We start from the raw sequence: 12,434 nt of genomic DNA, 5'->3' as shown, positions 1-12,434 counted from the left end.
AAGTGTGAAAGGGAGTTCCAAACCAAACAGGGTAACACATCCAATCTCGCCAAGCACCCAGACCTGTTCAAAGAATCCAAGGTGGGTTAATTCTTTCAAATGGTGTAAAATAACACATTTAACAACATATCAAACGGACCTTATCCTGTCACATTAGTTTTTGAGATAGCTGGCAATGCATTGTGTAACCAAAAAAACGTTTGGCTAACGTTAACGTAATAACGTTAACGTGTTTCGTAATGGAATCATTATGGGACCCGGCTAATACCTGGTACAGCGTTAGCTAGCATAGTGTAGCGTGTGTGCAATGCAATGTTTGTAATGGAATCATTATGGGACACGGCTAATAGCCGAACTTAGCCAATAAATACAAGCTTCTTTCGGGTGAAACATGTCCGTGAATTAAAACTAGCTACATAAAATTGCTTGCACTCTACATGTGTGTATGTGCAGTTGTCTTTATCATCTCTTTATTTTAGTAAATCTCACTGACGTTACTTTCCATTTAACAGTATGCGAGAGATGAAGATGAAGAGGAAGGCACAAGTCGCGGAGCCCAAAAGACCACCCAGCAGACAATTCCTGATGTTTTTGAAAAGCAGAGGAAATATGACAAGAACTCACATGAAGCAAGAAAGTGTGATAGGGCATTGGCAGAATTCCTATGCATCGATCAAATACCAATATACACCCTTGAAAAAAAAGGATTCCAGCAATTCTGTGAAATAAATTAAATTATAATATTTAATATAATAATAAAATAAAATACTTGAGGGCTACATGCCACTGTCTGTACTCACTGCCATACAGAGTTGAATGTAAGAAGAAGTAAGCAGAAGCACATTGTTTTGTTTTAAAGTTGAAGGCTACATGCCATTTGTTAATTGGAAATGGTTGCATACTTTAATAAAGGAGAATATTAGAGATGCTGCGATCGAGATTTTTCAATTCCGATCCGATTTCGATATTTTAGCTCAAAACCGATCCGATTCCGATCAAATTTCGATACCCGATTCGATACCGATTTCGATCCGATACCGATACAGCACATATTTAAGTCTCTCTATGCTGTCTGATAGCTAGCAGGCAACAAACATTTTTAGGGTTAGGTATGTATGTGTGTGCTTTGGTAATATAGTATGTAAACGATTTAGTTAATCTAATTAATTTGATGTAAAACTAAAACATAACAATCAAATACACACTTCTTTTGTAATGGGTGAACACTGGACACAAATAATTATTGTTTCCTCACACATACACCCCCACTCTGTCTCACACAGGACACATACACACACAGCCCTGTCCCTGTCTCTCACACACACACACACACAGCCCTGTCCCTGTTTGTGCATACATTTCCACTGCCAGATTGGAGGAGTCTTTTGTCATTTTCTAATGTTACTTCTCTTCAGTGCAATACGTTTTGATAGCGACCTGCTGTACAGCGCCGTTCGCTCAGTCAACTAACGTGTCGTTAGAGGAGAAAGATATAGCTGCTGTTAGCTAGCTAATTAGCCATGTTAGCTGCCTCAGTGGGTAACGTTAGCCTATAGAGAGTATTTATCTGACGTTTATGTTAGCTACTCCTCAAACCTGCGGGTGGAAATGGTTTATGCGATGCGATGTATGTTGAAGCAAGACAACGTTTTAATGTAACGCTATTGGACAAATTACGACGGGTCGTGCTCACGCAGATCTAAGCCCTGGCTATCCTAGGCTCAACGCGAGACTCATCAGTCATTCGGTTGAGTCTCGCAAAGTTACACACAAAGTTTGTGCATACATTTCCACTGCCAGATTGGAGGAGTCTTTCGTCATTATCTAATGTTACTTCTCTTCAGTGCAGTGATAACGACCTGCTGTACAGCGCCGTTCGCTCAGTCAACTAACGTGTCGTTAACGTGAGTTAAACCTGCGGGTGGAAATGGTTTATGCGATGCGATGTATGTTGAAGCAAGACAACGTTTTGGCCCTGGTCATCCTAGGCTCAACGCGGCCTCTGTGTGCTGCTGCTGCTGCATGCTGGATAGAAATCCTGGAGGGGAGTCATGGAATGGAGTGCTTATATCGGAGCCTTGGATCGGTCATTTTCGCTGGAATCCGATCCGATCCGATCCATGTTTTTTGGATGATATCGCGCAGATATCCGATCACATGATCGGATCGCAGCATCTCTAGAGAATATGTTCAAGAAATATCAGTCTGTTTTTTTTTACCGTGGTACCGAAATTGGTACCGAGTACCGTGGAAATTCACTAGTACCGGTACCGACTACTGAATTATTGGTACTGTGACAACACTAATTGTCACTCCGTGGTACAAGTATCACGTGTCAAATTCTTGTGCTGTGGACTCCGTTTACAACATAGTACAAATATAACAGGGCATATGAGTGCAAAAACAACAAGAGACACAACAAGCAATAAGGCAGTAGAGTGATAAGACAAGTCAGAGACAGTGGCATATCCACTACACATAGGTGCACATGTCATGTGCATACTTTAGACGTGCTTAAACATTTTAAATTCGACGTATTTGACGTACAGGTGCTAATAGCATATACCTAATTAAACATACAGTTAAACATTAGACATACATAATGGTAGCAGCTACAGTGCGGTACAGTACAGCTGCTACACTATTTGTGTATGTTAAGGAGTCTCGTGGCCTGCGGGAGAAAACTGTCCCTCAAGCGATTTGTGCGTGCTTTTGGGACCCTGTATCTCCTCCCTGAGGGTAACAGGGAGAACAGACTGTTGTGGGGATGGTTTGTGTCTTTGATGATCTTCAGGGACCTCCTGAGGCACCGCTGGTTATACAGTTCCTGCAGTTCTGGCAACTCATCTCCTGTTACGTGCTGGGCCGCGCGCCTCACCCTCCGTAGCGCCCTGCGGTCCATGGTGGTACAGTTCCCGTACCAGGTGGTGAAGCAGCCAGTCAGCAGGCTTTCAATGGTGCCTCTGTAGAAGTCCCTAAGGATTTCTGGCCTTAGCCCAAATTTCTTCAGGCGCCTGAGTCCGTGTAGTCGCTGTTGGGCCTTTTTGACAACAGTGGCGGTGTGACCGGCCCATGTCAGGTCCTGGTGGATGTTGACTCCCAGGTACTTGAAGCTGTCCACCCTGTCCACCACTGTGCCGTTGATGGTGATTGGGGGGTGTGTGCCCCCCCCTCTCCTGTAGTCCACAATGATCTCCTTGGTCTTGGAGACGTTCAGAGAGAGGTGGTTGTCCTCTGGCACCATTGTTCCAGGGCCCCCACCTCCTCTCTGTAGGAGGTCATAATGTCAGTCATAATGTCACAGAAAGGTTCTGAGGTGCTTGGTGAGATCTCCTCTCGTTTGCCAACGGGGTGGTGTTTCACACGTGCTGCTTTAATGTTCACCCCTGCCCACTTGCAGTGGGCATTGTTCCTTTACAATGGGAGGGAAAAAGAGCAAGCAACTGATTAAAGCCATGCGGATTAGGAAACCGAGGCTGCCCGAAGCAGCCCGGAGGAGACTAGACGCATTCACGTTCATTTATGAAAGGGTATGTACTGCTACATTGCAGAAAATACGTTATTTGCAGTGTGAACTACGTATGCCCCGTTCGCCCGTTTTGGCCAGTTCGGACTCTACTCTGACCTGAATATCTTCTATGGCGATCAGAATGAAACCAAAGTTCTCTGGGTGAGTAAAACATCATATTTTAAGCTGGAAATAAGGTCCGGGGTGTAAAAAACTAGACTTCTCCTTTAAGAACGGGTGTTATCCTCTTGGATGTACTATTGCCTGTAGTTTTACACCAATAAAGTTAAGTGTAATATAAGTGAGCCAGCGAGCCAGCCAGCCGGCCAGCCAATCTATGTGTGAGCTACAAATGTTTGCCTCTTGGAAGGTGTATCATAACAATGAAGAGAGAGTTGCCTCTTGGAAGGTGTATCATAACAATGAAGAGAGAGTTGCCTCTTGGAAGGTGAATCATAACAATGAAGAGAGAGTTGCCTCTTGAAGGTGTATCATAACAATGAAGAGAGAGTTGCCTCTTGAAGGTGTATCATAACAATGAAGAGAGAGTTGCCTCTTGGAAGGTGTATCATAACAATGAAGAGAGAGTTGCCTCTTGGAAGGTGAATCATAACAATGAAGAGAGAGTTGCCTCTTGGAAGGTGTATCATAACAATGAAGAGAGAGTTGCCTCTTGAAGGTGTATCATAACAATGAAGAGAGAGTTGCCTCTTGGAAGGTGTATCATAACAATGAAGAGAGAGTTGCCTCTTGGAAGGTGTATCATAACAATGAAGAGAGAGTTGCCTCTTGGAAGGTGTATCATAACAATGAAGAGAGAGTTGCCTCTTGGAAGGTGTATCATAACAATGAAGAGAGAGTTGCCTCTTGGACGGTGTATCATAACAATGAAGAGAGAGTTGCCTCTTGGAAGGTGTATCATAACAATGAAGAGAGAGTTGCCTCTTGGAAGGTGTATCATAACAATGAAGAGAGAGTTGCCTCTTGGAAGGTGTATCATAACAATGAAGAGAGAGTTGCCTCTTGGACGGTGTATCATAACAATGAAGAGAGAGTTGCCTCTTGGAAGGTTTTATCATAACAATGAAGAGAGAGTTGCCTCTTGGACGGTGTATCATAACAATGAAGAGAGAGTTGCCTCTTGGACGGTGTATCATAACAATGAAGAGAGAGTTGCCTCTTGGACGGTGTATCATAACAATGAAGAGAGAGTTGCCTCTTGGACGGTGTATCATAACAATGAAGAGAGAGTTGCCTCTTGGACGGTGTATCATAACAATGAAGAGAGAGTTGCCTCTTGGACGGTGTATCATAACAATGAAGAGAGAGTTGCCTCTTGGACGGTAGGGGTGCACCGATCACGTTTTTTGCCACCGATCACCGATTGCCGATCACCTATGAGAAATATCTGCCCAACCGATCATCGACCGATCACCGATTACCGATTACCGATCACCGATATATATATATATATTTATTTTATATTTTGTAGGCTAAAGGAAACTGCCAACATGAGACAGATGGGAGTTCAACCGTTTAGTTGTCAGTTCTCTTCAGTACAGTACAGCAGTATAGGCTTTTTACAGCATTATGACAGGAATAGTAGGATTGTGTGTGGTCTGGAAAAAGGAGGCAATAAAATATACAAACAGGTCAGTAACCAAGCTTGCTGTTATATAGGCCAATTATAGTGATAATTAACAACTAATAATATATAAATGATAATTAGGTAAACTGTAAGTCAGTTACTCTTAAACACCAGTCTTGAACCATGACTAAAGCCAAAGAGCTCCCACTCATAGAACCGGGGTTATGCACAATAACCGTCATACATTGGGATCCGCATCGAACGAACATCAAAACGACCCGCCCATCGAGGCCGAGTTACAGTGTTATAATTAGCAGCACTATGAGTGCGATCTACATAATGGTGACAGGGTTACATGACGGGAGAAACAACAGAATCACAAGCTACACACGAGCTAAACTCCATCTGAGTAGTGGCATTAATTAGCGCATCCGTCTGAATGGAGCGCACATCCACATAGCAGCACACTTTCGCTTCCTTCAAAGTGCCCGCGGGAACATCAATGCTTGCGTGGAAATTGTCTGTGTGTGCGCGTGCACTACCCCGACTACCACGTTAATCTGGGACTTTAATACACACGGATTTAACAGCATGCAAATGCCTCGGTAGGCGGGAGGACTGGAGATAACTTCTATCTGCTGAGTCTGCTCTAATCACCAGCTGATTTGTGTGATTCAAAGACGCAAGAGGTGTGTTGACAGTCTGGTGCGGTGTGTGCATGGAGGTGAGTACACTGATGAAAGCAAAGCGTGTGCTTTGCAACACAATGATATAAACGTTAGAGCACAATATGAAAGTTAAACGATAGACATTGAAGACATGAAAATGGGCTGCCTCATGTTTCTCACGTGCAGCATGATCGGCTATGCGATCGGCAAAATTAAAGGAATATCGGAAACAGCAGATCACATATTTGAGGTCCAAATCGGCCGATACAGATTGCGTGCAGATCGATCGGTGCACCCCTATTGGACGGTGTATCATAACAATGAAGAGAGAGTTGCCTCTTGGACGGTGTATCATAACAATGAAGAGAGAGTTGCCTCTTGGAAGGTGTATCATAACAATGAAGAGAGAGTTGCCTCTTGGACGGTGTATCATAACAATGAAGAGAGAGTTGCCTCTTGGACGGTGTATCATAACAATGAAGAGAGAGTTGCCTCTTGGACGGTGTATCATAACAATGAAGAGAGAGTTGCCTCTTGGACGGTGTATCATAACAATGAAGAGAGAGTTGCCTCTTGGAAGGTGTATCATAACAATGAAGAGAGAGTTGCCTCTTGGAAGGTGTATCATAACAATGAAGAGAGAGTTGCCTCTTGGACGGTGTATCATAACAATGAAGAGAGAGTTGCCTCTTGGACGGTGTATCATAACAATGAAGAGAGAGTTGCCTCTTGGACGGTGTATCATAACAATGAAGAGAGAGTTGCCTCTTGGACGGTGTATCATAACAATGAAGAGAGAGTTGCCTCTTGGAAGGTGTATCATAACAATGAAGAGAGAGTTGCCTCTTGGAAGGTGTATCATAACAATGAAGAGAGAGTTGCCTCTTGGACGGTGTATCATAACAATGAAGAGAGAGTTGCCTCTTGGACGGTGTATCATAACAATGAAGAGAGAGTTGCCTCTTGGACGGTGTATCATAACAATGAAGAGAGAGTTGCCTCTTGGAAGGTTTTATCATAACAATGAAGAGAGAGTTGCCTCTTGAAGGTGTATCATAACAATGAAGAGAGAGTTGCCTCTTGAAGGTGTATCATAACAATGAAGAGAGAGTTGCCTCTTGGAAGGTGTATCATAACAATGAAGAGAGAGTTGCCTCTTGGAAGGTGTATCATAACAATGAAGAGAGAGTTGCCTCTTGGACGGTGTATCATAACAATGAAGAGAGAGTTGCCTCTTGAAGGTGTATCATAACAATGAAGAGAGAGTTGCCTCTTGGAAGGTGTATCATAACAATGAAGAGAGAGTTGCCTCTTGGAAGGTGTATCATAACAATGAAGAGAGAGTTGCCTCTTGGACGGTGTATCATAACAATGAAGAGAGAGTTGCCTCTTGAAGGTGTATCATAACAATGAAGAGAGAGTTGTCTCTTGGAAGGTGTATCATAACAATGAAGAGAGAGTTGCCTCTTGAAGGTGTATCATAACAATGAAGAGAGAGTTGCCTCTTGGAAGGTTTTATCATAACAATGAAGAGAGAGTTGCCTCTTGAAGGTGTATCATAACAATGAAGAGAGAGTTGCCTCTTGAAGGTGTATCATAACAATGAAGAGAGAGTTGCCAATTTCTCAAAGGCAGAAATAAATGATGTAAATTATTCTCTTATGTTCCAAAGAGCCACGTTTATAGCCTCCTACACAGTACTGAAAATGATGAAAAGCCCAGTCAGGCTGTGAAGGTGAAGGAAGCTCTGCTATGCCCTCTACTGGTCAACAGGGTGAAACACACTCCAGCAGCTTCACTATCTCCATGAGTTTATCTGTTACAACACACTGAGGAAAACGGCTACACACACACACAGCATTGAGCTTTAAGCAGTGAGAGAGAGGCGGGGGGAAATAAAATAAAAGGTAGAGCAGAAATGCGCTCTCCTGAGAATACGAGGCAGCAGGATGAGGGCAGATTAGGAGCGTCCTCGCATTTAAAATAACTGCCAAGTCCGACTGAAGCAAATGAAACTCAAACTATCACAAAGAGCAGCCCAGATTCAGACACTTTTTGCGCGATGAGTTCCGCTCTATCTGCCTGTTTGTCTCTCTGCCAGTGCCCGCATGTCTGTTTAGTGTGCGTGTGTGTGGCATGTCATTTTTAACGCTGTTCATTGTAACGAGCAGAGCGTGTGTTTAGGCTATCGTCCGACTCCGTCCCCAAATTAATTAACGCTATTTTTAACGTCCCTGGGATGACGGGAGGTCCTTGTCAAGGCAAGCCCTGGTTAAGTGTGTGTGTGTGTGTGTGTGTGTGTTAAACCAACTGCCCCTCCATGTTGTCATGCTGCTCCACTTTCCAAAGTGAAAAGGGGGAGGGGAGGAAAACTTGGGAAGCGTCTTTCACACATAGAAATGCAACTGATAGAATGTGCACTGCATGTAGCGCGATTCTAACGATCTGTCTGGAAAGGCAGATCGTGGAGCCATTCTGATCGTGAACGATCGTCATAAGATCGTCATATCGCCCACCCCTATTTGCAATTGCAAACCACACAATTAAGTGCTTGGTAGGCCATTTGAACTATTTTGGATCTCTTCAGGAGCAGGCTGATATGGTATCCTGGTTTTAAAAGCTGATGCGTCGGAAGATCTTTCCATTTCTTCCTGACTTCGTCAACTGCCCGCAGTGCGCAGTCCGCCATCGCATTCAGTACTGATTGCACTTGTGATCAAATTCCATGCATCTCGTTTCTGTTTGTTTGTGTTGGCGCTGTTAAATTTAGCTGTGAGAACGTTTCTATGCTTTGAATACAACTCTATAAGTTTGAGCTGAGTTGGAGCTGTCTGTCAGCTGTCTCCAGCTCGTCTGAGAGAAGTGTGTTGCTTGGCAACAAGCACGTATTCACGTGAACGCGCACGTCCGCAGCCGGGCGCATCTACGACAGGGCCCCAAAAGACCCACAGGAGCCGAGTGCACCAGCTGGGCGTAAAAAAGTAGGTCTTAGCTACGCCCGACGTTGTGATTTGAATTTACACCAAGTGCACCAAGCCTGACTTAGAGTGGGGGCCCCAAACCACTGTCATCATAGTATCCTTAGTATTTCGTTATCAATAACACTTTTAATTCATAAATTAAGCACAATATGAACAATAACTGTTAAAAAAAATATAGGCTATGAAAATGAAAGTTCACAAATATTAGTTAAACAAATCCTTTCAGTGCAAATGCATTATAAAACAAAAAATAAGATTTGTTTAGAAAACGAAATTACACAAATTTATTATTATTATTATCATTATTACTACTACTACACCCGGTGCGCACACTGAATAGGCCTATTATACTATATACTATAGACTATTATACTTACTTTTCTGTCACATCGTCATTATTAAGCCAGCTTATGACTGCATAGTATCTTAATTACTCAAATTATAAGGCGACTAAAATTGGGCAACCATATTTTCATTCGGGCAACCAAAAGCTCTTGCCAGGTTGCCCCTCCGGCAACCACTTTTAAAAGTTAACGTCGAGCCCTGAGCAGTGTCTTTTTTGACATACTGTGTAGCCTATGTAGGGGTGGGCCATATGGCAAAAATATCACATCACGATTGTTTCAGGCAGGATCACAATCCACGATCTTATCACGATTCTTTTTCATATTGGTTTTTAAGACTATTTTGCAAGTTACTGAACAGTACAAGTCAAGTCAAGTCCAGTTTATTTGTATAGCACATTTCATACACAGAGACAATTCAAAGTGCTTCACATAAAATAAGTACAAACTCATTTCAGGGTTCGTATGGTCATGAGAAACCTGGGAAAAGTCATGGAAATTTAAAATACAATTTGTTTTATAAATATTTTCATGTCGTTCATTTCCGCTGAGTTTACAATAATTCATATGCTAAGAAATAATGTTCACAAGCATACATGCTTGTTACTCTATCTATCTATCTATCTATCTATCTATCTATCTATCTATCTATCTATCTATCTATCTATCTATGTATTGGTTCACTATTATTTCAGCTATACAGTAGGGTTGGTCGATGGGACGAATATATAAGGGCTATCTGCGATTTGTCCACCGTCGGTTGCTTTTGTTGGGTGATCTTTCACGTGATTGTTATCATTTTAATTAGCTAGTTTAATTGTTAGAGAGAGACCGACAGACGGAGAGAGAGAGAGCTCTCAGCTCTGTCTGTCTGTCTGACGCGGCTCGGCACACGCACACACACACACACACACACACACACACACACACACACACACACACACACACACACACACACACACACCACAGCGTTGAGTGAGAGAGGGGGAAACAGAGCTCACCTGGGAATACGAGGCAGGATGACAGCAGATTAAGATCAATGCCTCCTCACATTTAAAATAACTTTGCGCCATGTAGTTCCACTCTATCTGCCTGTCTGTCTCTCTACCCGCATGTTTGTTTAGTGTGCGTGTGTGTTGTAAAGAGGTTTCATTTGTTCGGGTCATTTTCATCCCGAGCAGAGCGTGTTTTTAGGCTATTTTTATTTTTTCAACTATCGTCCCGGCTCCGTCCTCAAATTAATTTTCATTGTCCCTGACGCTATTTTTAATGTCCCCGGGATGACGGGAGGTCCTGTCGAGCCCTGGTTAAGTGTGTATGTGTGTGTGTGTGTGTGTGTGTGTGTCAAACCAACTCAGCCCTCCGTTGTCATCCTCCATGCTGCTCTGCTGCAGCACTTTGTGAAGTGAAAAGGCGGAGGGGAGGACAACTTTGGAAGCGTCTTTCAGACATAGAAATGCAACTGATAGAATGTGCGCTGCATGTAGGGCGATTCTAACGATCTGTCTGGAAAGGCAGATCGTGGACCCGATCTAAGATCGTCATATCGCCCACCCCTAAGCCTATGTACCAAAAACAAATACCACCGGCCCTGGTCGCGTGGCACTGTCCAAGGCTGGACTAGGACAAAAAAAATCGGCCCTGGCATTTTGGCCCCCAGACCGGCCCACCATAATCGACCACACACGACACCACCCATCTTTGCGCTCCAACCACTCTCCAACCACTACCTAAAAACACTGAATCTACCTGTTTTATGGGCAGGTCAGACAATTATTTCCCCCTTTTTTCTCCTTTTTCATTCTTTTTTTGCCTGACCGGCCCACACGCATATCGGCCCACCGGGCAAATGCCATGTATGCCAGAGCCTGTAGTTACTAGCCTACCCCTGATGCCTGCTGTCTGGAACACCTGCTGTCCACTCATCATCATTAACATCAACAACAACAACAACAACAAGCAGTGGACAGGAGAGGGGAGGAGTGACAGCTTTCTGACAGAAGTTAGCTGTGCTGTGGTTGCAGATAACGCTTGTGGGGACAGTTTTCTGTCACAGCAAGCTAGTTAGTGACCTCTACACAGCAACTGCTACAGTGAACACAGCGCATGCGCAGCACGGCATGGACCTCAAGTTTCCCGGAATACAGCACCTAAAACTTCCTTTTTCAAAATAAAGCTCACCATATGTTGCAACTTTTTTGGCTAGGCTACTACCAGTATGATAAACAATGCAAGCAACAGCAGTAATAAAGAAATACATAAATTAAAAATATCGTAGTGAAATATATGGATTTTACAATAGATTTCTGAAAATCCGCATTAAGGTTAAATCAATTCAACCTAAAAATACAATTATTTCTTCCCAAAATGAACTTTTTCACAATGTACCATGATGAACATCCTATACGTTTTCAAGCGACAAAGTTTAGGCTTACTTTTATTTTGAAAGCCCAATCGCCTTATTTCCGGTCGTCTCCTATCTCCTGTGTGCGTCTTGACGCAGCGGTTCTACTACTACTCACCATCTCTATGATCCGCGTCTTCTTGCCCGCGCGCTTCTTCTTGGCAACGATGTACTGCGCGAGCACCACGCCGCCGAGCACGGCGCAGAAGCTCGCGCTGGCCGCGGCCCCGACCTTCACCACGGCCGTCCGGTCCATGACGCTACGGCCCGCTGTCCCGGTCCGGTCCGCTGCTTCAGCTCAGCTCACCGACACACCGAGCTGAGCTGCCCGGTCTGCTTTCTGTCAACATGGATCCTCCCCCCCTCTGCTGCTCTGCTCTGTGGGCTGGCGCTGCCAAAGATCATCTATGCACACAGGAAGACCAATCTCTCTAAAATGGTGATTCTCAAACCTTTTCATGTGGCCCTAAACTGACACTAGACCACGGACCCCAGTTAATAAGATTTTGTTCCAGGGTCCCCCATCTCTTACGATTTTTGCTTTTGTGTGAACCCCATGGCATGTGACCAAAATAGTCATACAATTTGTCAACGTGTTAGTTATGGTCATGGAATTATAGTGAAAATAAATTATTCACCTTTTTACTGGGGACACCCAAGAACCTCCTCAAGGACCCCTGGGTCCCCGGTCCCCACTTTGAGGAACACTGCTCTAAACACTTGCACAAAAAACAGAAAAGGGTTTTGTTCTTTGGATTTGCAGCAAAATTGAACATGTTCAATACAAATCTGATGGACAAAAGTGGACATAGAGACACTGCATGAAATAGGCCACGCCGATCACGGGGAAAGCTCTCCATTCACTTCCAAACACCAGCGTCATTTTCCTTGGTTCTTTGAAAGGATTAAAAGCTAAAAGCTGTTGTGTGGTGTGAAGTCAT

General features: G+C 43.8%; 1 protein-coding gene across 1 annotated transcript in view; it reads right to left on the bottom strand.

Moving 5' to 3' along the window:
- The window catches only part of nt5c3a (5'-nucleotidase, cytosolic IIIA), an 81,568-nt gene extending 69,742 nt beyond the window's left edge, over nt 1-11,826 (bottom strand). Inside the window, exon 1 of the mRNA XM_083636206.1 lies at nt 11,612-11,826. Within this exon, the coding sequence (XP_083492332.1) occupies nt 11,612-11,749 (138 nt within the window). The 5' untranslated portion in view covers nt 11,750-11,826. The remainder of the gene's footprint in view (nt 1-11,611) is intronic.
- Between the last annotated feature and the right edge of the window lie 608 nt (nt 11,827-12,434).

Source organism: Poromitra crassiceps (assembly GCF_964638095.1).
Source record: "Poromitra crassiceps genome assembly, chromosome: 1".
Classification (NCBI taxonomy): Eukaryota; Metazoa; Chordata; class Actinopteri; order Beryciformes; family Melamphaidae; genus Poromitra; species Poromitra crassiceps.
Note: the sequence above shows the minus strand (reverse complement) of the source record. Positions and strands in the feature narration are given on the sequence as shown.